At 40.1% G+C, this 26,008-nt stretch overlaps 1 protein-coding gene and 1 non-coding gene across 7 annotated transcripts in view; both read right to left on the minus strand.

Annotated features, from left to right (window-relative positions):
- IPCEF1 (interaction protein for cytohesin exchange factors 1) overlaps positions 1 to 26,008 on the minus strand; it is a 185,166-nt gene that overhangs the window by 28,538 nt on the left and 130,620 nt on the right. For all 6 annotated transcript variants that reach the window (XM_045500097.1, XM_045500095.1, XM_045500101.1 and 3 more), the window contains 5 exons: positions 22,849 to 22,922; positions 21,255 to 21,326; positions 16,356 to 16,414; positions 14,920 to 15,008; positions 2,500 to 2,872 (listed from right to left, as the gene is read on the minus strand). In XM_045500097.1, the coding sequence (XP_045356053.1) occupies positions 2,500 to 2,872; positions 14,920 to 15,008; positions 16,356 to 16,414; positions 21,255 to 21,326; positions 22,849 to 22,922 (667 nt within the window). The remainder of the gene's footprint in view (positions 1 to 2,499; positions 2,873 to 14,919; positions 15,009 to 16,355; positions 16,415 to 21,254; positions 21,327 to 22,848; positions 22,923 to 26,008) is intronic.
- Positions 7,337 to 7,443, minus strand: LOC123610003. The gene has a single exon (XR_006718043.1). It is a non-coding gene; the product is annotated as a U6 spliceosomal RNA (small nuclear RNA).

Raw genomic sequence — 26,008 nt, forward strand, 5'->3', positions numbered from 1 at the left:
GCATGATTTTCTTTAGTTCAAGCAGCCTTGTATCTGGAAGCCTCTTCCAAGTATCAAGTTAGAGGCCATCCAGTTCAAGATACTTAAAACCTCTCTTCAGGGGCGCCTGGGTGGCGCAGTCGGTTAAGCATTCGACTTCAGCCAGGTCACGATCTCGCGGTCCGTGAGTTCGAGCCCCGCGTCAGACTCTGGCCTGATGGCTCAGAGCCTGGAGCCTGTTTCCGATTCTGTGTCTCCCTCTCTCTCTGCCCCTCCCCCGTTCATGCTCCGTCTCTCTGTCCCAAAAATAAATAAACGTTGAAAAAAAAAAAATTTAAAACCTCTCTTCAGCATATCTTTATAAGAAGAAAAATTGTGATCAATAGGTGATATGCAATTAAAACCCAATGAAAATGGTTGTCTCAGAATGAGGAAAAACCTCCAATGACAAGGAATGCACTACTTTCCAAGAAACCCATTCAATTTTGAACTGTTTTCAACATAAAAAAGAAGCTTATTTTTTTATTTTTTTTTTTTAGAGAGGGGGGCACATGTGCATGCAAGCTGGGTTGGGGCTGGGGGGAAGAGGAGCAGAGAGAGAGAGAATCTTAAGCAGGCTCCACACTCTGCACAGAGCCCCACGCGGGCTTGATCCCATGACTCTGGATCATGATCTGAACTAAAATCAAGACTCTCAACCAACTGAGTCACCCAGGTGCCCCAATTAAAAAGAAGTTTCTTACGCTGCATTTCAAACTACCTCCTTTTTACTTGCTCCACTAACTGCACAATCTGCATCGGTTTTTACTTCCAAGGAGACAGAGGTTACGCCCAACATTTCTTCTACACAACAGCACCTCTGAAACCAGAGGCCAGCTTGTGTCTACTGTTTTCCATTCTTCAGAGTTCACTTGTGACTCCTCCTATACTCCTCATTGTTGTTTCCATTCTCCTCCTTGTCCCACTTCCTTCGCCTATAGACATAGGCGTAATTTCATAGGAGTAAGACATAGGAGTAATTTCACCAATTACTTCATTCACTCCACTTTTTCAAGTGTAAAGCAGATCACAGGCCTAAAATTAGGGGTATTAAGCAAAAAATGCCATGAGTAGCCAGGCAGGTAACTCAACTGCGTGAAGTATTTGGATAAGGCCACAGGCAGTGGTGACAACCATGGTGACTTGGCAAGTGGAGTCCCCAGCCTGAGCGTTCCAATTTGTATATTTCAAAATACTGTGTACACATACACACATACACACACAACTGGGCCTGCAGTTGTGATACTTGGCTCAAATTACCCTGACACCAAACATTAAATTAATGGGTATTATCCGGAGATTTGAGGACTGAAAGAAACTTTCCCTGATCAGGCTAGGGAAGAGGGGAGAGCAGCCATCTGTGTTTTCGGGCCACTCTAGAAATGTTATCATGAGAATTTCACTGGTCAACTTTTTCTCACTAGTACACTGAAAAAAATACAAACCAAACTCAACATTCTCTCATTGCTCAGTATCTTTTGATCAGGTAAGCTTGTTTTATACCTGAATAAATAAATAAGGTACAGACTATCCAAAAAGATGCATCATGATTGAAAACAAAACAAACAAACAAAAAAAAAGCTTGTCTGAACAAAAGATAAAGACCAATTATCACAGAGTATTAAGGAAGTTCACATTATAGGGATGCCTGGGTGGCTCAGTCAGTTAAGCATCTGACTTCGGCTCAGGTCATGATCTCACAGTTTGTGAGTTCAAGGCCCATGTCGGGCTCTGTGCTGAGCGTTCAGAGCCTGGAACCTGCTTCAGATTCTGTGTCTCCCTCCCTCTCTGCCCGTCCCCTGCTTGCATTCTGTATCTCTCTCTCTCAAAAATAAAATAACCGTTAAAAAATTTTTTAAAAAAAGAAAGTTTGCATTATTAATTTCTACACTCCATTAACTCTTTCCTTTGCTAAGACTTAAATTATTTATTTCAAAAGCATAAACTGTGCTCACCTTTGTGTTTGAAAGTTCTAGTGCTGCCTTCCAAAGTGCATGAAAGTTGTCTGTCTTCCTTTCAACCACACGGGCACCTTCAGAAGCCAACCAGCAAGGACCCAGACCTTGACTGTGGTCATGGTCCAGGGAAGGTGATGGCTCTCCATGTGTTTGGAGCCACAAAGACAATGTTATAAGTATCAATTTACAAAATCCTGATCTAATCACCACAGGCTCCAGAGCATAGGACATGGGACCCAAAAGAAGTCAAGGGTTTCCTCAGATTGGTGGGAAATCGCATGTCTCATACCTGGAAGCATTTGGCCAGTAACACTTACAGTGGGTGATTAATGGCCTTGAAGCTGGAATCTTCCACATACACTCCTTTTCAGAAGTAACCCCTGCGCTTAGCCCCACCTGACTGTTTAATTATTGAATTACCATTCATGCTTTTAAATGTTCTTTTTACAAATTAACCTTAGAGTTTCAAATCTACTCACAAATATTCGCTCTCTAGAGAAGATTAAACAACTTCTTGGTTTACCTCTGTCCGCCATCTTTGATCCAGTGGGCTTGTCTGGGACAGTAAGATGGTCCAGGTTGCTACTCAATGAAGAAGTGTCATCACTAGACAAAGAGTTCAAAAATTCACTTTCTGATGTGGCACAGCTGTTTTCCAGGGCTTTGCGACTGTTTGCCTCTGAGGGTGCAGGTGAGTGAACATTCACGGCAAGTGTTATAGACTGTCCCTCATCGTCAGCAACAGCAGAACTATTAACTATGTCGATCCAGGACTGTCTTTCTCTAGATAAGGAGGAGGCCAAACTGCTGTGTGTCTTTTCTGTATTTTCCAAGGAAGAGGAAGAGCGTGACGTGTCACTCAGTTTGGGTGAAGATGAAGATGCCTGCTGTGTAGCCTGTTTCACAAACAAAACCAAAAGTGAATAAAATAAATCATGATTCAACCAGCACTCTCTACTCTCCATTCTCAGTGAAGGTACCCCAGTGTGTCAAAAACAAATTATTAGTAACAAATCATTTTAAAAAACCATTCACACATTTGGGGTTTTGTTTTTTGTTTTTTTTCATTTGTCTTACCAACTATGATTCAGAATAAAAGCTTTTTTGTTCTTGTATTTAAAACCCCCCTTTCTGATACAGGAGTGCTGATGCATAGGGGCACTTGTACCCCAATGTTTATAGCAGCACTTTCAACAATAGCCAAACTACAGAAAGAGCCTAAATGTCCATCAACTGATGAATGGATAAAGGAATTGTGGTTTATATACACAATGGAATACTACGCGGCAATGAGAAAGAATGAAATACGGCCTTTTGCAGCAACGTGGATGGAACTGGAGAGCGTTATGCTAAGTGAAATAAGTCATACAGAGAAAGACAGATACCATATGTTTTCACTCTTATGTGGATCCTGAGAAACTTACCAGAAGACCATGGGGAGGGGAAGGAAAAAAAAAAAAGAGGTTAGAGAGGGAGGGAGCCAAACCATAAGAGACTCTTAAAAACTGAGAATAAACTGAGGGTTGATGGGGGGTGGGAGGGAGGGGAAAGTGGGTGATGGGTACTGAGGAGGGCACCTATTGGGATGAGCACTGGGTGTTGTATGGAAACCAATCTGATAATAAATTTCATATTAATAAAAACAATAAAAATAACCCCCCCCTTTTTTATTCAAACAGCTGAAGACACCACATTTAACTTTATATCTCGGTGATACAGAAATAGCTGCGTTGACCTTGCACAAGACTTCATTCTCAGACTTCATGTGAGGATTATTAGTACAATCCCTTTTTGTTCTGTTTGAGTTAAGTTTGCTATAAGGGAAAAATTACAATTTTTAAGCATCGTCATTATTTAATTTGAAGACTCTTTAACAGATCACAGCAAAGTTCATTATGAAACTGTTACAAAGACTTGATAAAATACACTGACAGATAATTCATCTGTTTGTATTCTGTATTTCCATTAGTTGCCAAAAGGAGTGGGGTTAAGATTAAATTTTTAAAAATTTTTTTTTAATCTTGATTTATTTTTGAGAGACAGCGTGTGAGCAGGGAGGAGCAGAGAGAGAGGGAGATACAGAATCTGAAGCAGGCTCCAGGCTCTGAGCTGTCAGCACAGAGCCTGACATGCGGCTTGAACTCACGAACTGTGAGATCATGACCTGAGCTGAAGTCGGATGCTTAACCAACTGAGCCACCCAGGCGCCCCAAGATTAAATTTAAATTTAAAATCCATTCTACTACTTATGGATCTACAGCCCATGTTTAACTAACATGCTGGGGGTTCAGTTGTATGCTGTAATGTCTTCTTAAAGAAGATATTAAAAAAACTAAACTAGTCTAAAAAAAGAATCGAAAGAAAAATGTATGATATTTATATCCATGTGACAAGAACCAAGAACTATGATGCCATTTTCCAAAACGGATTTGTAGAACTCTGAATTCTCTGTTTTAGGATCTGCAAGATCTCCATGACACAATTTACCCTATCTTCAATGCTCCCTAGAAATGTAAAAAGCCTCTTTGGGGAATTCTTTGAAATATTGAAGGATATTTTGAGCAAAGAGTAGATTGTAATCTATCACTGTATTCTCACTGATTGAGCAACAAGTCTTGACAAAGGTAATTAGGAAAAAGAATTCAGAGAAAGAAAAGTTTCAGCAAAAGCAGATGCCAGACAGGAAGCAAAATACTGAGTGAAGACCATGGATGTAGACAAAGTACATATATCTAAGCCCTCCAGTATCATGGAGAATCACATTCTTTAGTACATGCCCAGCAACCACTCATAACTACATAGATGAAATCATGTTAACTCACTAGCTCTTTAGTAATTTAAAACCTTTAATAAACTTTCACCAAAAAAGACAAGAATCCATTTGCAAGCTCTTCATTCATTAAAAAGAAACCAAAAACTGTACCTAGACTATGAGAAGTGGGTTGATGATATAGGATCTTCTGAAAGCAGTTCCTAACACACAATGCAAGAGTGAATAAATTCTTTGGCAAAATTCTCGCCTGTCCACGGAGAAAACATCAACGCAGCATCGCCAATCACTGCGTTGGAAAGGACTCCATTTATTCTGAGATTTTATCCTTAATTCATTTTGATGGTAAAATATATGCCTTCCTTTTTGGAAAATGGTGATGGTAGATATTAGTTTTGTCTCTTTTAAGTTTTTTTTAATGTCCTACATAGCTAAATAAAGATCTGGCAACCATATGTTGTTCCTTCATTTTTAATTTTATTGGTCAATAGGATCCAAAAATCTAGACAACAGAGACAACAGTGCTCTATGGGTCACCCTGTATCTCCAATGGCAGATGAGACAGAAAAGGCATCTTATAGTTCAGTTTTATTATGTCATCCTGTGGGACACTATGTCAATCTCAAGCATTCAAAAGTCCAAAGAAGTGGTAGGAAAAAAAAATTGCTAGTGAGAAGAAGCCAGAGAACAAACTAGGATTTTCTCCCCCAAATCTCAGAATCATTGCAACTAACTCAGAATGGTTGATTTTGTTCCCAACAGTATGTCCCCAAGAACATATTGGGGACATTTTGCAGATTCTAAACTCTGTGTTCTGATGGGAACAGCCAGTATTTACCCAACGTGTGCCCAATTTGCTGAATACTAGACATACGTTGTCAAACAATCGATAGATCCACTTTTTAGTAGCATGACATTACAATAGCCAGTTGAGATACTACCTCACCACGTACATCTTATTAACAATGTATTTGCACAGACATAAAACTTTCCATTCAAGAATGTGTCAGTGAGTTGGGGAATGGGTTGCCTTAAATCACGGAGACGATTTAACAACTAAGAGATCAAAGATTTGCAATTCACTAAATAAAACCTTAGTTATCTAGAGGAGAGAGTGCACACTGCCACCCCCCAAGCTGTCGAATAAATGCCAAGACTGGTTTACTCATTAGAATGAGCTACAAAATACATACTAACAAAAATACCATTCAGGCCTAGTCCTGACACGTTCCCCTATTGTGAGCTATTTTAGTAAAACTTGGCTTTGGTGGAGTCAGCCTCCTTTTCTGAAAAGAGAGCATGTGCAAGCTTTTCCTGTTGCCCTTGCTGATACTACTGTAATTTGATTATAGCAAATGGGCTGTTTAAGCAAAAGCCTGCACACATCACTGCTGTGGCACTTTCCACAAACTTTTTTGGACCTCAAGGAAAGGTCCTTGAGGACCAAGGAAAGACATGTTCATTGAGCATCAGAAACTTTGGGGAAGTATATTCCTTTTTGAGGTACTACTCCCAACACACACAACTCAAATGCCTTCAGTCCACTGTCTTTGCTCTTGCTCCATGTAACAACTACAAAATTGATTTTTAAAGGAAGAAAAGAGTGAGCAAGGGGAAAAAAGGAAGAACAAGAGAGAAGGGAAAAGAAAACGAGAAAAAAAACGATGTGTATCAGGCCAGAACGAGTTTTTATCAGAAGAGAGATGAACAAAATATGAATCAACGTGAACCTGGAATGGTGTGACAGAGGAAGGAACATGAAAATGTACTTTATAAATAGATACTGTGGTGCTACATCATGCTTCAGTATTTCTACCATTCTGTAGGAACCAAAAGCCACAGGTCAAACAGAGAACATCTAGCTCAGTGCCTTCTATGAACCATCCATGTACTATACTCATAAAACTTCTCACAGCAAATCAAATGAAGGTAGAAAGAAACGACAGTCCCTCCTCTTCACCCCACCCCTGTGTGATGAACACGAGCCCATCCTTCAGTATCAGTTCAAGGACTGGATCCACATCCTTCGGTGGCCTCAGGGCAAGATGGCTACCTCTGCCTGGTGCTCCCGGGCTTACTTCTGTCACACCAGGTGGAATGTCAGTTTATTTGTCAACTCATACCGTAATCGCCGATCGACTTGTTCATCTTTTTTTTGGTGAGCTACTTGAGAATAGGCTGTTTTGAAGTTATTTTTGCATCTCTGTGTTTTACATCTATACCTGACCTACAGTTGCTAACAAATTAATACCATTACAAAGTGGTCTAGAAGAAAACAGCCCAGAACAGTTCAGTAACTTTCTGAGGAGCACCCTGAAATTCTCTGCAGAATTGCTACAAAGGATTTACCTTAATCCCAGGATCTATGGTGACTGTTATTGACTGCACTGCAAACACCCCCACAAGATGTTCTCATAATCTTAAAATTATTGTGTTATCTATTAGAAGTTAATAATTGCATGGTGGTTCACTCATTTCAGAACATTTGGGTTTTAAATATTTTACTTTTTAATGAGAAAATTAAAGACATTTTAAAAATCTAAGTTTTAATGAAGAGACTATACATAACTAAATTAAAAAGTCAATACTGCTTTTTCTCATATTCTTCACAAATTTGCGCATCATCCTTGCACAGGGGCCATGCTAATCTTCTCTGTACCATTCCTATTTTATGATATGTGCTGCCGAAGCCAGCACACTTTTTCCCATTTTCTGTAGATTATTTTTATTTAAATTCCAGTTAGTTAACATACATTGTAATATTAGCTTCAGGTGTAGAATTCAGTGATTCAATACTTACATAGTTTTATTTATCAAAGAAGCTTAGTTCAAATGCTCATCAGCTCTACAATATTTTTCTTTGAATTGTTTAAAAACACAAATCTGACATAGGGAAAAATAGTCTGAGACAGCCACCAAAAGCCTGTAATTAGGAAGACGTGAGTCAGCCTATAAATTTTAAGCAACATTAGTCAAAGTATATTTTTTTTTAATTTTTTTTTCAACGTTTATTTATTTTTTGGACAGAGAGAGACAGAGCATGAACGGGGGAGGGGCAGAGAGCAAGGGAGACACAGAATCGGAAACAGGCTCCAGGCTCTGAGCCATCAGCCCAGAGCCTGACGCGGGGCTTGAACTCACGGACCGCGAGATCGTGACCTGGCTGAAGTTGGACGCTTAACCGACTGTGCCACCCAGGCGCCCCCAAAGTATATTTTTTAAAAAAAAAGAAAGAAAATACAGGAATTACTTAGGACTAAACATAATAAAATCAAGTGAGAAAAAAAAGAAGGTATACAGGGTTTCTTTTCTTTTATTGGCCACATGAATAAAAACAGATCAGTCAATTGCTGCTAAACCCTAGGAAGTAGTGTTTGTATTTCTACTGTATACTAGCAGGAAGCATTTCTCTGAAAGCTCAAAGACTTTGCAGAGCACACCCCCCCCCCCCAATCCTCCGGCCTCCCGCATGACCTTGGGCCATCAGGTGACAGAGGACCTGCTCCTCACTCCAATCCCTGCCATCCAAGTGACCTTGCAGAGGACACTTTATCTCTACGTCCTATTCCTTTGACTTCCTCCTCCCACCATTACCCACCCCCCTCTCTATCCCAGGCCATCTTCCAAACAATTAGAGTGTTTCTCAAACTTTAAACAGATCACAATATTCCCCTGCTGAGAATCCTCTAAGAACTGCCCATCACAAGTAGAAAAATAGCCACAGTCTTCATTATGGCTGAGAAGGCCTATGTGGACTCCCTATCTAGCCCACCCCAGCTACATCTCCTTCCACCTCTCCGTCCAGTCCCATCAACTTTCTTTCTATCCCTTGAGAACAGGTGCCTTCTGCCTGAGAGGCCCTCTCTGTGGACTTCTGGTTGGCTGCTTCCTTCTCACCATTTTGGTGTCAGTTCAAACATCAGCAGGCTCTTCCCTGATTGTCACAGGCAAAGCAATGCCCTCCCAACTTGACTCCAGTCACTCCCTAACACATCACCCCATTTTAGCTTCTTCATAGTATTTATCGTTACTCAAGACTATTTGTCTGAATCACAAGTTTATTGTGCCTCTTCCTCAACTTAGAACTTAAGATGCTCTGGGGAAAAGACACAGTCTAGTTCAATCCAGCATTCCCTTATCTGCAACAGTACCTCGTACATGGTCGACACACACACAAAAATGCATTAGCTGCCTGCCTGCCTGACTCAGATTCATCACAAGGAGCAAATGGGATAACAGGAAAGGATATTCTTAATAAAAGGTGAACTTCCGCTTGCAAAGGCTACCTGTGACAGTTCTATTTATTTCTCTTCGGCTTCCTCATTTGTTAAATGCAGAATGTGGGGGCGCCTGGGTGGCGCAGTCGGTTAAGCGTCCGACTTCAGCCAGGTCACGATCTCACGGTCCGTGGGTTCGAGCCCCGCGTCAGGCTCTGGGCTGATGGCTCAGAGCCTGGAGCCTGTTTCCGATTCTGTGTCTCCCTCTCTCTCTGCGCCTCCCCCATTCATGCTCTGTCTCTCTCTGTCCCAAAAATAAATAAACGTTGAAAAAAAAAAATAAATGCAGAATGTGAAAGTCTAATGAAACCATCCTCCTCAAAGCCATGTGAAAGTGCTAGAGACATGTAAAGTAGTGACGTTCTAATTCACATGGGGAAATACCTGTAGAGTAACAAATCTGCAGAGAACGTGGATGAAGTTACAATCACCCACTTGCCTGTTTATGGTCCAATAAAAAAATATTTATTTCATTTCAAATACGTGTTATGAAAAAAGGTGCCTCTTCCCTCCAAAAAAAAAAAAATGCACTAGGAACATAAAGAGTTCAGAAGAGGGCAAGATTAACCTGATTTAGAGGACCAGGGAAGCTTTACTGAGGGAAGTCATATTTGAATGGGAGAAAGTGGAATGGGGTGGGAGAAACAGTTCCCACAAGCAGAGAAAGTTTATCAATACGGCGCAAGAGCAGGAAAGTCTGGAAAGTTCTGGGGAGACAGCGGGCAGTTTACTGGGCTGCTGACACAGGAGGAATCAGCAACAAGACTGGAATGGCAGCCTGAGGTAAACCCAACGGCCTTAAATGCCATGCCAACAAGTGGAGAATTAATTTGATAAGCGATGAAGAGCCACTGGAAGGTCCTGTGCAGGTGAATCAAGACCATCAGAACCGCACTTTGGGAAGACTAATTTGGAAGTGGTTCTTAAGAGGAGGGGGACATTAGAGACAAGGAAGAAAAATAGCCCGCTATCTCTATGACTCGGGCAGGAGCTACTCCAGGCCCCAACGAGAGCAGCAGCCGTGGGAATGTAAGGCGTCAGGGGCAGCCCCATGCCTTGTGAGGGACCGCCAGAGGAGGCGCCTGAATTAGACTGCTGAAGCAGAGATGCAAACGCTAACTTCAGAAGTCTTGAAGTCAGTTAAATGGTCAACCAGAGAGCTTGCAATAACTGTATCTTCAGGAGAGAGGACGACTTTTCTTTCTACCTTTACCTGGCTTGTTTTTGAAGTCACTGATAACTTTTCATACGACGATCTCACTTGCAAGCATTTCTATTATTTTATAGAGTACATGCAGCGAAAGATCAAGTGATGTTTTGTAAACAACTGTGCGAGATTCATCCTACCAAGACTAAGTGTGAGTTTCTAAAACTGACTTAACCCCTTTCAGTGTCTAATCTTTGACTCTTCCTCTGCCACTGACCAAGAAGCCGCAGTTTACAGGGTTTGTTTTTACTCACTGCTTCTTTGGTTTGCTTTAGATTTTTTTTCTCATCATTTGGAGCCAAAGGAATTGTACTTTGAAAAAGCATCAAATGTGAGGACCCTCATGTTAAAATAATCTGCAGGAGCTGTTTGAAGTTGAAGATAAACATTTATCCTCTCCGTTTTTCCGCCTATCTGATCCACCTATTGGGTGGTCTGCCAAGTTCAAAATCCACCCATTCCATTTTTCAATTATGCCATGACCTGCATCCCCACCGTCTCTCACACTAGACCACTGCAACCCTCCCTTTTCTTTGCTTCTATCCTACTCCCTGCCTCCCGGAGTCTCCCCCACACAGTAGCCCGAGTGGTCCTTTTAAGATGGAAACTGATCACATCACTCCTCTGCTCAAAACTCCCAAAGGCTCCCTAAGTAACCCAAAGCATCAAAGTCCTTAACTGGCCCTCGGGCCCTGCGTGGCACGGCCACCACTACCCTCCAACCTTACTTCCTGCTTTCTTACCTTGGCTCACCCTGCTCCAGGGACACTGACTTCCAGGCGCTGCCACCTATGCACCAAGGAGATCTTTGCTTGGAAGATTCCTTCCCCGAACACCTGGCTGCCTCTCACACCACGTTTCTGTGGTTTTGCTCAAACCTCAGCTCTCACTCAGGCCTATCCTGGCTATTCTATTCACAACACAGCCCAACCTCCAGCACTATTTTCTCCCCTCATCCACCATGCTCCACTTCTACTGACACAGCAGGTAATTTACTTATTATGTTGACTATTTCGTAGCAGTTTCTCTCAACTAAAAGTTTGACTCCATGAAGAAATAAATCATTGTCTTTTTTATTCACTCATGTCCCAAGTATTTAGAACAGTGACTCTCAACAAAATTTGTTAAATGAATGAATAAGCATATAAGCATAGGTTAGGTCACCAATGCTTTTAACAATTAAACTTAGAGGAAAAATACGTATAACAAAGTTTTAATGATGGTTAAGCTCTTAAGTCACTTTGTAACTTACAACCTTATTGAGTTTAAAAAGTGAATGAAGTCAATTCCTTTTCTGCCCTTTTGTGGGTTTCAAGGAATCATAAATCTCAAGGAATCGTGGATACTGATTTCTACAAAGCATCTTCCTAAATGAAATCTACAGAGTCCCATCTATTTTCAGTTTTTTTAGTAAGCCTATCAAAAGGTCGCCATTTCTCATTTCTCTGGATGGATGCCTATCCATCCTGTGAAGTCTTCTCAAGGAGAAGCAACAGAAACAGAAACCTCTTGTTCACTCAGGGACAATCCCCAAGTGTTCTTTACTGTCTTGTGGAATGTGGTCCCACCCATTAGAAGCACAGGTCCAAATTGGTCTGGTGCTGAAATCTTACTGTTTGCAGCAAGCAATTAGAATTATTGGACACTGAATTAAATTTTTAATTCAAGAGTCTACTTTTGGGAGATAATTTTCCAGGAAAGTATTATTTTACACTTTTTAGTCATCATTCCAAAATGAAAGTTCATTACCCAAAATATTTTTTTTAAAGCAAGAACTTAGAGAAAAAAAGTTTTTCCATCATGGCTTATATAACTCAGTCATGGCTAGCCTATGCCAGACTGAGCCAAAACAAAATGAGTTGATTCATGCTCTGGATCAAAGTTACCATGAAATTTTTGAATTTTCATCTGTTTAAATAAAAAGCTTAAATGGTATTTTAACCAAGTGTCTTGCATGTCTGTTTTTCAGAAACAAGAGGAAACAAAAACAAAATCTGCCTGGAAAATATGTGAACAGGAGGAACATATTCTGTTTCTAAGGAAAATAAAATCTAACTGTTCAACATTTATCTATTTCCAATATATTTCTTCATAAAAAAAAATGTTAGCCTTAGTGGCCTTCCAGAAAATGCTCAACTTAAAACTGTAAGAAATACTATTTGATTGATGACTCAGAAAATTCTAAAGACTTCCCACTTCAACGACCTCACTTTCTGGCAGCCCCCTCTGCACCTCTTCATTTCTTTGTTTTGCAACAAGCATTCTCTGAGCTTCTACTATAACATCAAGACCATCATTGTGTAATGCAATGGAGTCCTGATCCCTCATCTACGAAGACAATCTGGTTGTTTTTACTTTCATCAAGGCGAGTTCTAGATGGTTGACAATGCTCTTGGTAATCTGTGATGCTAGTGTGCCACTATAAAAATGAAAATCACAGTATTTTATTTTTTTTTTTTAATTTTTTTTTTCAACGTTTATTTATTTTTGGGACAGAGAGAGACAGAGCATGAATGGGGGAGGTGCAGAGAGAGAGGGAGACACAGAATCGGAAACAGGCTCCAGGCTCCGAGCCATCAGCCCAGAGCCCGACGCGGGGCTCGAACTCACGGACCGCGAGATCGTGACCTGGCTGAAGTCGGACGCTTAACCAACTGCGCCACCCAGGCGCCCCTAAAAATGAAAATCACAGTATTTTAGAACTGAAATAAATCATGTCAGAGTCATATGTGGGGGGGACAGTAGGAGGCAGAGAGAATTTCAGGAAGAGAAGGTTGGAGGACCAACCAAATTATTGTGTGTTACAGGTTAAAATAGGAAAGAGAGAGAAGGCAGAATAGGCAGAGGTAGGCAGACAGAGACAGAAAGAAGAGAGACTGAAGCAGAGAGAAACTAAACAAATATAAATGCTACTCTGTTAAACCAGAAAGCCACATCTATTTAGTCTTTTCCAAATTTAGAAAGTGATTTTAAAAGAAGAGAAAGACGACACTAAGGAAAAGTTATGAATATGTTAACATAGGATATATTGTAAGTCTAGTTCAGAAATCAGTCTAAATTTTACCAGATTCAAAGTTTAAATTTATTTATATCTTGCTTAATTTTAGCTAGCCCTATTTCATAGAAATTTTAATAAACATACTCATTCAACAAATACTTCTTTCTGGACTTGGTTGTTAGCCAAATAAACTAGAAAAGGGACCACAATTCTCCACTGATAATAGGTGAAAACCATAGAAGTCATTATTTAAAAGCTAATAGCCTACATCCAGAAACTGGCAAGATACAAATAAAGATGAAAACTTCATCACACAACATAGAAAATTCTGGCAAAAGAGGTCTGGCAAGTGAAGGAGAGGCTGTAATCTATCAGAACCTATAATTACTTGGGTGCATGGATGGACAAGTGCAGTAGTAAGGTGGAAAGAGCATATGCTATAAAGCTAGACAGACCAGGGCTCCCATCTCAGGTGCTCCATATACTGCAAATGTGACCAGGTCATTCTACTTCTCTGAACCTCGGTTTCCTCATCCATGAAATGAAGATAACAATATCTACTTCCTCATGACCTAGCGATAGGAAACAATTTTTAAAATCAGAAACAAAAGCCCAAACCACAACAGAAATAATGGATAAACCTGACACATTGAAATCAAGAATATCTGTCTATGAAAAGAAACCATGAAACAGAGTCAAAAAGTAAAAAAAAAAAAAAAAAAAAAAAAAAAAAAAAAAGCCATGTAGCAGAAAAGGAGATGTGCCTTACTTCTAACTAAGGACCAATATATAGAATAATAAAGAAACTTTATAAATACAAAATAGTAATAGTAAGACAGCTAAAACTGTACTGAAGATTTTAACAGACTAAACAGAAAATCCAAAAGGCCAACAGATATGAAGAGATGCTTGGTCTCATTAGTAATGAGTGAAATGCTGATTACTACTTTTCAGGATTATTTGAAGGGTAAATACATTTAACGCATCTACTTAAGTCCTGCCACATGATGGTTAGAAGAACCATAAATAAACCTCCTCAAAGATCCTTGCTTGAATCCTTCTAGGGGCCATCAATACAATGCCAATGAGCATCCAAATACAAAGCAACATGCCATAGTCTTAACATCCATTAATAACCTGAACTTATGTTGGATGCTTCCAAAGATAAGAATCAAACTTGAACTTCTCTCTAGTGAATACACAGAATCATTCCATGTGCAGACTGAATGCACTGACCCCACTCCTGGCCTCCTGATACCTTTCTGAATCCAGCTTTCTCTTCATCTACTGTCTTCATCCTTTTCATGTTCATCTCACATGGATATAGTGCATGCACCCAGGACAGGCACTTTTCTTCTTTCCGAACACCAGAAGGGTATAAATCAACATTACAGAACAAATAAATCTTTGCAAGCTTTGGCCCATCACCTAGAAGCCCTTTGCATTACCATGAGTCCTGTCGGCATGACACATCTGTGGGTCACACAAAAATCCACTGAGTTTGTCATACCTGGGGGGTGCTATGGAGAAGGCTCCAGATCAGCACCCCGAGAACAGTACTTGCCCTTTGGCAGGCACTTTAATTTAGCCCATTCTTAAAATTTACCGGTCAAAGTACATTCTACGCAACTGGAAGGAACGACATCCACACATTTCATCATGACCAACAGACTAATCACGCTGGTACGTACCAAAGGAGAGAAAGTCTCTGCAGAGTAAGGAGGGGGTGGTGTCTCCACAGCTATTTCAGGGTCTTCCTGTTCACTCTCACTGTAGCATTCTATACAAAAATGAAAATGCTTAATGTTTCAACACTGTTGTCACCGATTCCAAAATGCATGAGCAGAGGTTTTTTTCCATCTGGCTATTGCAATTCCAATCGATTCAGAAAGGACTCATCTACTGAGCTACCTGGTGCCAGGGGATTACATAAGAGGGGAAAACACGAATAGCCATGTTAGGGTTTCTGCCCTTAAGAGGGTCCAATACATAGGAAGAGGACTGGCCATAGCTGTCCTCAATAATTCCTCAAAAGACGCGTTGAGTCATATACTAAGAGAGCGTAAAGTCAGTAGTGAGTAATTTTGATCATGGGAGCCATAATGAGCTAGAAAGGGCTGGATAAGTAAACCATCAATGGTGCACACAGAGTAATGGGAATACCACGTGGAGGGTGCAGGCTAAACCAAGTATATGGAGTTCTCAGGGATGTGGTGAAAATCGAAGCTGAACGTTTGCATGAGGCCGTATCACAGAAGGCCTTACATACCAGGATTAAGGAGAAGGTTTTCATGTAGTGATTTTTCTCCTCACAATTTATAAACGCACTTCAAATATACAATGGGTATTTATGTCATGGAAAAGAGGACCAAGGAGATGGTTAGGATACTGATTTCACACTCTTATGTTGTAGTTCTTTATTGTTTTAAATCAAGTTGCCGCTTTCCCATTTCTGAATTTAAGCTTTTGTAATTTTTGTTATCCAAGGATACAACTCCCTAAATTTCAACTGCCAAGTTTTATATGGTCTAAGCGTTTCAGAAATAGTATCAACTCTGTGACCCTGACACCTACAGCTTCCCTCTTCTCAATATTCAGGAGTAATTTCATCATTAAGAAGATTTCAACTCCTGTAGCTTTTGAACCCAAAGAGCTACAGACTGAGCTAAAAATATGGCCTGTGTCCCCATCTGACATTCAGGTTCCTAGCACAAACTTAGAGTAATTAGCCTCAGCACACACCTGGTGGAAATATTAAAACATCTGAGAGGAAATAGTGGGATGAAAGTTATCCGTCTAGATCATGACAAGATCATGTCTCTGAGTAAGAATTCAGTGAGTGGGGCAATAAAACATTTGCATTGGCAGCTGTTTGAGATGTCAGCGAAGCCTACAGCTGCTAACATGTGGGTGAAGTGTAAAAAGCATTCTTAGCCAGCATGGGAAGCTCTATTCCATGTTGGTGAGTCCGTGTGAATACGTCTGCCTCAACAAATTTTCAGATGATTTTAAATGCCAAAGTAGGTTTCATTAGGACAAGACTATGCATAGAACTTGACATTGTATTTCCATTCTATCTCATCCAAATATTCTTGCTAAATTTTCAAAAATTTAAAATAGAACCTACCTTCATCCTTTGTAACAGTTTCATGATGGATTACAGCTAATCCAAGCTTGTTTAACCACCTAAAATTCAAATAGCAAATAAATGCTCCACCAAAGACACTGGTCCCCTACCTATCTACCTTCCTCCTAGACCCTGAAGGAACATCTTGTGCCAGACATTATAATGCAACTGTCATAATTTACAGTCAGTCTAAACATTTGCAGAAACAGTTTAAGTCTTTAGCATTGAAACCTGTAACCTCAATATTTTCCTTACACAGGGCATTCTCTGTAAGACAAGAAACAAGATGGCCCATTATCCAGCTGGCTAATGTGGGCAACTACATTAAATATTCTAAATATATAAACAAATATAACTTTTGCCATTGTGCATTTGAAATTTTTAGCAACCATCAAAACCCGTATCAAGCGCCTGGGTGGCTCAGTGGGTTAATCTTCCATCTTTGGCTCAGGTCATGATCTCATAGTTCATGAGTTCAAGCCCCATGTCGGGCTCCGTGCTGACAGCTCAGAGCCTGGAGCCTGCTTCAGATTCTGTGTCTCCCTCACTCTCTCTGCCCCAAATTCTTAAAAGTCACAAAATGGGTCAACTTCGTATGTTCCTAGCTATCTAACCTTCTATTTAAAGGGAAAATATTACTTTAGGGTAGTGATAATGTGATTGATTTCTCAGTTGTTTCCAGTCTCCTAGATTTTTAGAAAGTATTCCATATTTTACATTCACATCTTTTTTTTTTTTTAATTTTTTTCAACGTTTATTTATTTTTGGGACAGAGAGAGACAGAGCATGAACGGGGGAGGGGCAGAGAGAGAGGGAGACACAGAATCGGAAGCAGGCTCCAGGCTCCGAGCCATCAGCCCAGAGCCCGATGCGGGGCTCGAACTCACGGACCGCGAGATCGTGACCTGGCTGAAGTCGGGCGCTTAACCGACTGCGCCACCCAGGCGCCCTACATTCACATCTTTTTTGGAGAAACCAGTGCACTCGATAGAGGGCTAAGTCAACCAGTATCAACGAAAGAACAGCAAGAATGTGGTGCACTTACTGACTCACTCTTGCTTTCATTTCTTCTAGTCCTGTACTGCCTCGTGACTATTCGGCATGCCACACCCCCACCATTGCCTCAACACCACACACTCCCAAGTCTGCAAATTTCAACATATTAGGAATCCTTACCCAACCCTCCATCTGCCATGGTCTTGCCATATTTATTTTCTATTAACAGGAAATATATAAATTTGATTTTTAGAAACAAATAAAATAGGTCTTTCTATAAGAAGGAAGCTGAACTTTCGCCTCATTTAAGGGCCCCTTCAACACCATGAAAGACATGAGCTCTTCAATGGCCACTTAAAACCAGGCTGATACACAGGCCCAGATCAGGCCACAGGAACCACAAAGTGTTCATCAAGACCTGATAGAATAATAAACAACCAAAAAAAAACCAAAAAACAAAAAACAAAAAAGACAGTAAATCACAGAAAAAAACACAAATGGCTAATAAAGAAATAGAAAAAACTTATCAGCCTCAATAGTATTTTGGGAAATGCACATTCAAACACAGGAAAATATTCACCACCAGACTGGCAAAACTTTAAAATGCCATCGATTTCCAGAATTTAGGAGGAAACATTCTGATCCTTTGTTGAGTTGAACATCAAAATTGAGACAGCCGATTTTAAGCAGGCAATTTGATGATACTAATCAACATGTAAATATCCACACCCTGAACCCAACAATTTTAATTATAAATGTCTATCCTGAAGACTACAAATAGATGTAGAAGAATGTTAACTCAGTAAGATTTGCAATGGCAAAAAGAAAAAATACTGATACAATATAATCATCTATTAATAGGAAAATGGATAAAGTATGGCACTAATTTCATCATTAAAATCAATGTTATAAATGAAGGTAATAAAGGCTTTGTGATGACCTGGAAAAATCCTAACGTTGTTGATTAAAAAAAAAAACAAGTATAAAACAATATGATCAGCCAGATTCAATGTACTTTTAAAACTATATATTTGTACATGTACACAAATTGGTATGCAAAGAAAAGCATCAGGAAAGATATAGGTCAGTCATACTGTTTAAAGTGGTTAATCCTGGGGACAGAAATTGAATTGGAGGGTGAAGGTGGGGGTATGGGAAGGATTTCACTTTACATCCTTCTGTATGATAGAATTTTTTACAAGAATATATCTTAGGTGTCATCTAACTAAAAGAAACATTTTAAAGTACACTTTTAAAAACTGGTCAGGCAAACCACAATGAATGTAATGGCTCACTTTTAAAATACCAACATAAACTATTCTTAGTTTATACCGGATTTCATAATTGTATACTGATCCTCTCCCCCCCTCCAAAAAAAAGCATCTAAAAGTGAAAAAGATAAATTTTTTTAACATATCAAGACAAAAATAGTTTTGAGCTCAGAATGCCTGAAAAGGCATTTCTAAGTTCCTTTCCAGAACACAGAAACACAGAAATATGGCAAAACACACGAATATTGACAATAAAGATTCCTCTCAGCACTTACCCAAAACTCGTGTCCTTTTAATTGCCGCCATTAGCTACTTGCTATGGAAAACGTGATTGTTTAGAATCTTATTTGACTGTTTTCCTTCTAGAACCCACTGGCTTCCCGTATCTCCTTTGCTAAGAACGTTTTTTAAAAACATCAAGGCAGTAAGAAAATTTCTATTTGTGGCTAAATAGATGGATGCACAAAAAGACTTATATTTACATAAATGAAGATGACAGATGTTTCCTGGGAGTTTGTTGTATATTAACTTGATGTGTTGGAGGAGCACAAGTGTTAAGAAATTGATATACAAAACAAGAAGGTTCTTCCCACAAACACTGTCTGAGAAAGGCAGCTACCAACCAGTCTTGGTTTAGAAACCAACTCGTCCATGACCCTAATTACTTACCCCTGTGCTTGTAAACTGAGGGTCCCTGCAGAACACAGCGTTTCTATTAAACATAATTACCTTTCCCTTCATCGTCCCTGAGCGAAATGTCACCACCCAAAAATGCAGTTTCCCAAGGAAGCAAACTTCTAAAACAGGACGCTGGTCTCCGCACGCGTCCAGATTCTCCACTCCCTCCCCCAGATTCTCTGCATCTCACAAAGAAATACCCAGCTACAGTATTTACTGGCTTAAACTGGCCATATCAGTAAGAAAGGGTGCTCTTCAGGTGCCGCTGCGGAAAAAATATCTTTAAATGCCATGTGCATAATCTTGTGGGAGAAGAGCGTTAACGTGGAGGCCCAAAGAGATTCCACACTGATGGCTATTAATGCCACCAGAGGCCAGAAAGGACCACTGGGGATTAATCGATGGCTCAGCTCCAGACTGACCCTCAGTATCATGGGGCTCCAAGTACTGCTGGGTAAGACGTTAAGCCTTTCACACACCACTGACACACCTAAGGCTTGCTAATCAGTAGGATTTAGTTACCAATACAAATAAAAAGAAAAATAAAGAGCTTTGTGAGGTTTTTTTATCTTCTTGTGGGCATCTGCTTTTCTCCTTCTCAGGCACTTGAGAAAGCTAGGCGGAGAAAGCTAAAATCAGAGGGTAGAAACAAACGTCTCTTTTCATTTAAGTAAATACAAGTCTTGTCTGAAAGAATTAATTTGTCAATTCCTTGCCTTGTTATTTAACGTGGGCTTTCCCAAAGGTCTATAAAGAGCCATTCTGCCTTCATCTGAAGGTTGTGGCAGCGGCTTAGGGAACAGGTGAGAATGTTTCTAGCTAGATGAGCCTGCCAGGGGATATCCCGCAAGAAGGAAGGGTGTGTGTGTGTGTGCGTGTGTGTGTGTGTGTGCACGTATGCTTAACGTTTGGTGAAAAGCAGTTTTCTTTAGGTTTCTATCCTGCAAGAAGGGTGTGTGTGTGTGTGTGTGTGTGTGTGTGTGTGTGTGTGTGTGCATGTATGCTTAACGTTTGGTGAAAAGCAGTTTTCTTTAGGTTTCTAGATCAAGACGGTGAAGAGAAATTATATAGAGCAGATTGCTCAAAAAATCATTATGTATAACTAAACAAAACAGATTAAACCATAAGCTCTTTGAATGAATTATGTATGTATTCTTTTATTTCTCTTGCTCAGGATCTGCTGCAGTGGGACATATAGTAGGTATTCCACTGACACATTTTATTAGTTACGTAAAGGTAATAAGGAACACAGAATTCTGAGAACAGGGCTTAAGTTAAATAGAGGGCCCACTGATGCCTCAAGCACCTCAAGTATATATAGCCTCATTCAATTAGCAGCCATTGTGATCACAGCATAATCTAAACCAGTAGGGGATAGAGTGGGGCTGGTAGTCCTCAGTGCATATATTCCACTTATTTAAACAGAAAAAAAAAAAAACAGGAAATGGTGTCAGAGATATAAAATGTTATGTTAGATGTACTCCGAGCAAGGACACTTTACAAAATTTTCAGGCTAGAACATGAATTGTGATAAGCACGGAATCATGATGATAATCACACAGCACATAAGAAATGTTATAGATATTTTTCACATAGAATTCTAAAAGCTGTGAGATGGGTCACAGTACTTTTAAGACTTTATCGCTGTGATGCTGATTCTCACTATAACATTTTCTTATAATGACTTCTGTCTTTTCCTTTCTCAACTTAGTGGTTCCCTCTGAAGAATCTTATTACTTCTTCCTAAAATAGCCATTTTGATATATGTAGTTCTCCGAAACGCTTCCAAGTCAGGGAAGAAAGCAAGAACACTTTAAGTGCCAAGGAAATTAATTTTTAAAGCAGCAGAAATAAATAAAACAAGAATTAATATGAACATAGACTTAAAATTCGAACACCTGACCAAAGTAATCTATTCCCATAAAGATTGGATTTAGCAATTTTCTCTACTTACACACTCATTTCCTGTGCATTTTCAGCTGCAAAATAAAAGGTCTTGATTTGTGGATGGCTGATCTTAAAAGCACTTGAAGGGGGGAAAGCACAGAAACATTAAGAAAAAATTAGTGTAGTTGTCAATGGGTTTGAAATGAAATTAAATATAAATATGGTCAATTCATCTGCTTTCTTTGTAAATTCGCAAAAAAATAATTTAATTACATTAAGTGCCCACTGTCTAACCTCTTTCATGTAGAGAGCAGAGAATTAATTTATCATGTTGAAATATCCAGAATAGGACTGAGTCTTGGCCAGACCATAGTTTCTATTTAAAACATACGGGCATATTCTTTTATTTTTGCTTGCTAACTGCTTTGCTGTAAAGACAATAAATTCAAATTTACAGTCTTAGAAGTGTCACTTCAAAATACTCAGATCAACTCCTTAAAGCAAAATACTTAATTCAAATTTGATCAAATACATACAAGAATTTTATACATCAGAAAATAATCAAGTATAGAACTTCTATACTGTGACAACACATCAAAAATCTTAACCCAAGCCACCGTCTTTGGGTAAAAGAAAAATATAAGGTATATTTTTCCAGTTTAAAAGAAAAGTATAAAACATTGGAGATCAGCAAACAATGAAATATATCCCCTTCACCATTAGACCAGAAGTCCTGCAGTAGAGGCCAGGGTTTTGGTAAATAACCAGTTCAGTCAAAACCACGAGAATCAACACGACCTCATGTATCACTGGATACGTGCAGCAAGACGAGACTGGCAGGGCTTAAAGCTAATAATTTTACTCATTTTCTTAGAAAAATCTAGTCAATTGCCACTACTTGTAACATAGGTCAGTAGGGAAATGCTTTTTCTGATAAGACAGAAAAAGACGTCAAAGGTAGGATAAGGAATAAGAACAAGAAAAAGGTGAAGAGGGCACATTTGCAAAATGCATTGGGATGCTACCACGGAAAAAGCTCGTGGACGGGAGCATGGTTAGCTGGTCTGGAGCCAGCTCTCCTGTGATTTCTAGGCAAGCCCTGACTCTGTGCTGTTCCCTTGTCAGCACAACAAGGACCATAAGCTGGTGACTTTTTTAATTCCTGTCTGTTCTCAATCTTTTGGACTTATATTAGGGCACAATCCCAAAGTCGAAAATATCTCAGAGAATTCAAAATCCAGGATGCCAATGTGAAGAACTAAGAAAAAGAAACTGCTCTTGGGATCATATCTGCAGCTCTGGCCAGTCCTGTTGATCTGGTCATTCTCTTTAGAAAGACAAAATCTTGACATTTGATCTCCCAGCTAAACCTGGATGGGAGCTTGTTTTTCATTCCATCTCCAACACAGGTGTCAAAAATATGCCATGCCAAAGCTCCGTGGGGTTTTAAAATCCATCTGTTCCACAAAATGAAATTCCAGACAACAAGAGGTTAAAAGCTTAGACCACTGTTTAGGATGCCAACCCATGAAGTTCAAAATTCTCAAGACATTGGGTGTTACCGTCACTAACTTCCAAGTCACCACATCACTCGAGAAATGAAAATTATTAAAGGAAGTTATTCTGGTTCAGAGTCTTATAGGAAATGATAGACAACTTACTGCTTTTTCTTGCATTCAGAAGCTCTCTCCACAGTGAAATCAGGCAGGTTGACAAATCCATCGGCCTTCTCTGCCTGAGAAAAACACATACAACAGATATGAATAAATGCATCAATCCTAGTAAGTTTATAGAGATCACATACATTGAATAGAGATCGTATAAATGCAAAGAAAGGCAATCAAAAGATACCTCCCCGAATCAGCACTGGACTTATCCAGATACATATTTTATGAGAGAAAGTAATATTCTCTTGATAAGTCATTGCAAATTGTTCCACGAGAAGTAACATGATACAGCTTAGGTATGGCCAACGTATGGCATGCACAGGACCTCGCCCACCCCTTTCCCGTCTTCCTGGAAAATGCCAGCTAACCAGTCAGAGCTCCACTCCCTGCTGAGTTAGTAGGCATCCCAGTAAGCCAGTTCTCAAACTCCAGTAAGCCACAAGCACAGAAGGTAGAATGTAATTAGCATTCTAGCTTACGGGGGACAGAGGCCTGACTTTGGAGTTAGCAAATCGGGCTTCATATCATGGAGCTACGACTCACTGGTGGTTCTAAGACTTAAAAGAGCTCAGATAAATAAAACGCTTAACAGTTATTCAACAAACATTAGTTCCTCTCCCATGTCTATAGGCTGTTCCACAGAATTAAACCACAGAGCCATTCCTTGGAAAATCTCAGTTCGGTAATCCATTCTTAGGAGGCCTTTCTACAAAGGAAAGACGGCAGGAAAAAAAATGGCCCTTCTGAACATTGCCTGAATGTCACCTCCAAACACCAAAAATTGTATAGGACACGTAATTATTGTTCCACCTCTCTGAGAATTTGTTAATCTCGATGAACAAACTGTAACAACAATAGGAAACTAGACTGCTGGTCCCAGATGGATCCCACATCTTCTTCCATCTATGCTCATATCTCTGAGTACGGAAAAACAGTCCACAAGATTAATCGTAAGTCAATCAGTGCTTATTGGCAGAGGAGTAAAAACTTGATTTTTGAAAATCCAATCTTAAATTTAAAAATCCACTAGCTATTAACTTAGCACCATGGGTCCTCCCCCTTCACTTTATCATTCTGCACCTTTCCTTTATCTGCAACCAGAATGCAGCTCCTACTTTTCCTTCGGCAACATGAAACTGTGAAACATTTGAACCTCTGCCTATCCAACCTTCCCTCTCCTACAGGAGTTAATCTATCCAAACTCTCTGCTTGAAATGCTTTCGTATAAGCCTCAAAACTCAATTCTAAAGGGAAATTCCTTCTTATCAAATGATGTATATATTTTTTCCATTCAGATTATCTCTTGTTTTTAATGCTTATTTATTTCTGAGAGAGACAGAGTGATGAAGGGGCGGAGAGAGAGGGAGACAGAATCCCAAGCAGGCTCTGGGCTGTCCGCGCAGAGCCCAACGCGGGGCTCGAACTCACAAACCATGAGATCATGACCTGAGCCAAAACCAAGTCAGAAGCTTCACTGACTGAGCTACCCAGGCACCCCTCAACTTATTGATCTCTTCATGAACTGTGTACTTACCAGATGATGGTTTCACCAATCCTATCTCAAAAAGAACGCAAAGTACTTAAAAAACATAGAGTGTAGATCAACTGTTTCTACAATCCACAACGCTTCCTGTGAACTCTCATCAGCATTAAATAAAAGTATAATTTTGGAAAATTGTTAGGCTCCAGCAATAAACATATATACGTGTTTAGTGTGTGTGTGTGTGTGTGTGTGTGTGTGTATATATATATATATATATATATATATATATACATATATACATACGTGTCCTCCGCAGAAACATTACTCACAGTAGCCAGAAGGTAGAAACAGTCCCATCGACAGAGGAAGAAACAAACTGCAGTATAGCCACAGAATGGAATACTACACAACTGTAAAGCCCTGATACATGCCACACACAAAGCATCACGCGTTATACGATTCCGTTTACATGAAATATCCAGAATCGATAAATCCAGAGACAAAACACAGATGAGTGGTTTCCAGGGGCTGGGGAAAGTGGGGAATAGAGAGAAACTGCTTAATGGGTACGGGTTTTCCTTTCAGTGGGTTGAAAACGTTCACAACTAGACAGAGGTGGGGGTTGCACAATATCTTCAATGCACCTAATGCCACCGAATGCCTCATTTTAAAATGGATCCTCTTATGTGAACTTCACCTCAATTTAAAAACCATAACCTACATTAGGCAGAAGTATTTCCATGCCAATTTCTACAATGGCTTTAGAAAGAAAACCACCTGCATTCTCCATTTGTTTCTATTTCCTCCCCTCATTCACTTCTACACCCACTGTTCCCCAGAAGCTAGAGTTGCATGAACCCCCGGTGACTTTCATGCCGATAAGTCCCATCAAACTTTCGTGGTCCTCACTCAACTGAACTCTAGTAATTGATCCTAAAGCTCACAGTTTCCCTCCAGAAATGCCTCATTTCTTGCTCTTCTGACAACATATTCCTGCTGCTCCCCTTCTCCTCCAACTCTCTGTGCTCGCTTTCCTGAGGTCCTCTTCTCCTGCCTGTGTCTTAAATGGCAGTGTTCCCCAGACTTGTGATCACAAACCTAATCCCTTCTCGTTCCAGTACCCTCTGTGGGGGGACCACAGATACCACCATGACTGCACGTACCCCCATGGTACACACACATTCAAAATCTATACCTCAAGGGGCGCCTGGCTGGCTCAGTCGGTGGAGCATGCAACTGTTAATCTCAGGGTCATGAGTTCAAGCCCCACACTGGGGGTGGAACCTACTTAAAATTTTAAACAATTCTAAATCAAAATCTATACGTCAAACTGGGATTTAATCCTGAGCTCCACTCCCAGAGATCCAACTGCCTAGCATAACTGTCCACATACAGGCTCCCGATTATAGACAGAACATTTGTATCTGCCAACCCCAAATTCTAATTTTGAAGCCCTAAACCCCAGTGTAGCGGTATTTGGAGGTGGGGCCTTTGGGTTTTAAATGAAGTCTTGAGGATAAGTACCCCCATGATGAGATTAAGCCCTTATAAAAAGAGGAGACCAGAGCCCCCCCCTCCTCCTCCAAGTAAGGTTACAGCAAACAAAGCAGGCATCTACAATCCAGAAAGAAGGCCCTCACCAGACACAGAGCCTATCAGCACCTTGATCTT

This window comes from Leopardus geoffroyi, chromosome B2 (genome assembly GCF_018350155.1).
Source record: "Leopardus geoffroyi isolate Oge1 chromosome B2, O.geoffroyi_Oge1_pat1.0, whole genome shotgun sequence".
Taxonomy (NCBI): domain Eukaryota; kingdom Metazoa; phylum Chordata; class Mammalia; order Carnivora; family Felidae; genus Leopardus; species Leopardus geoffroyi.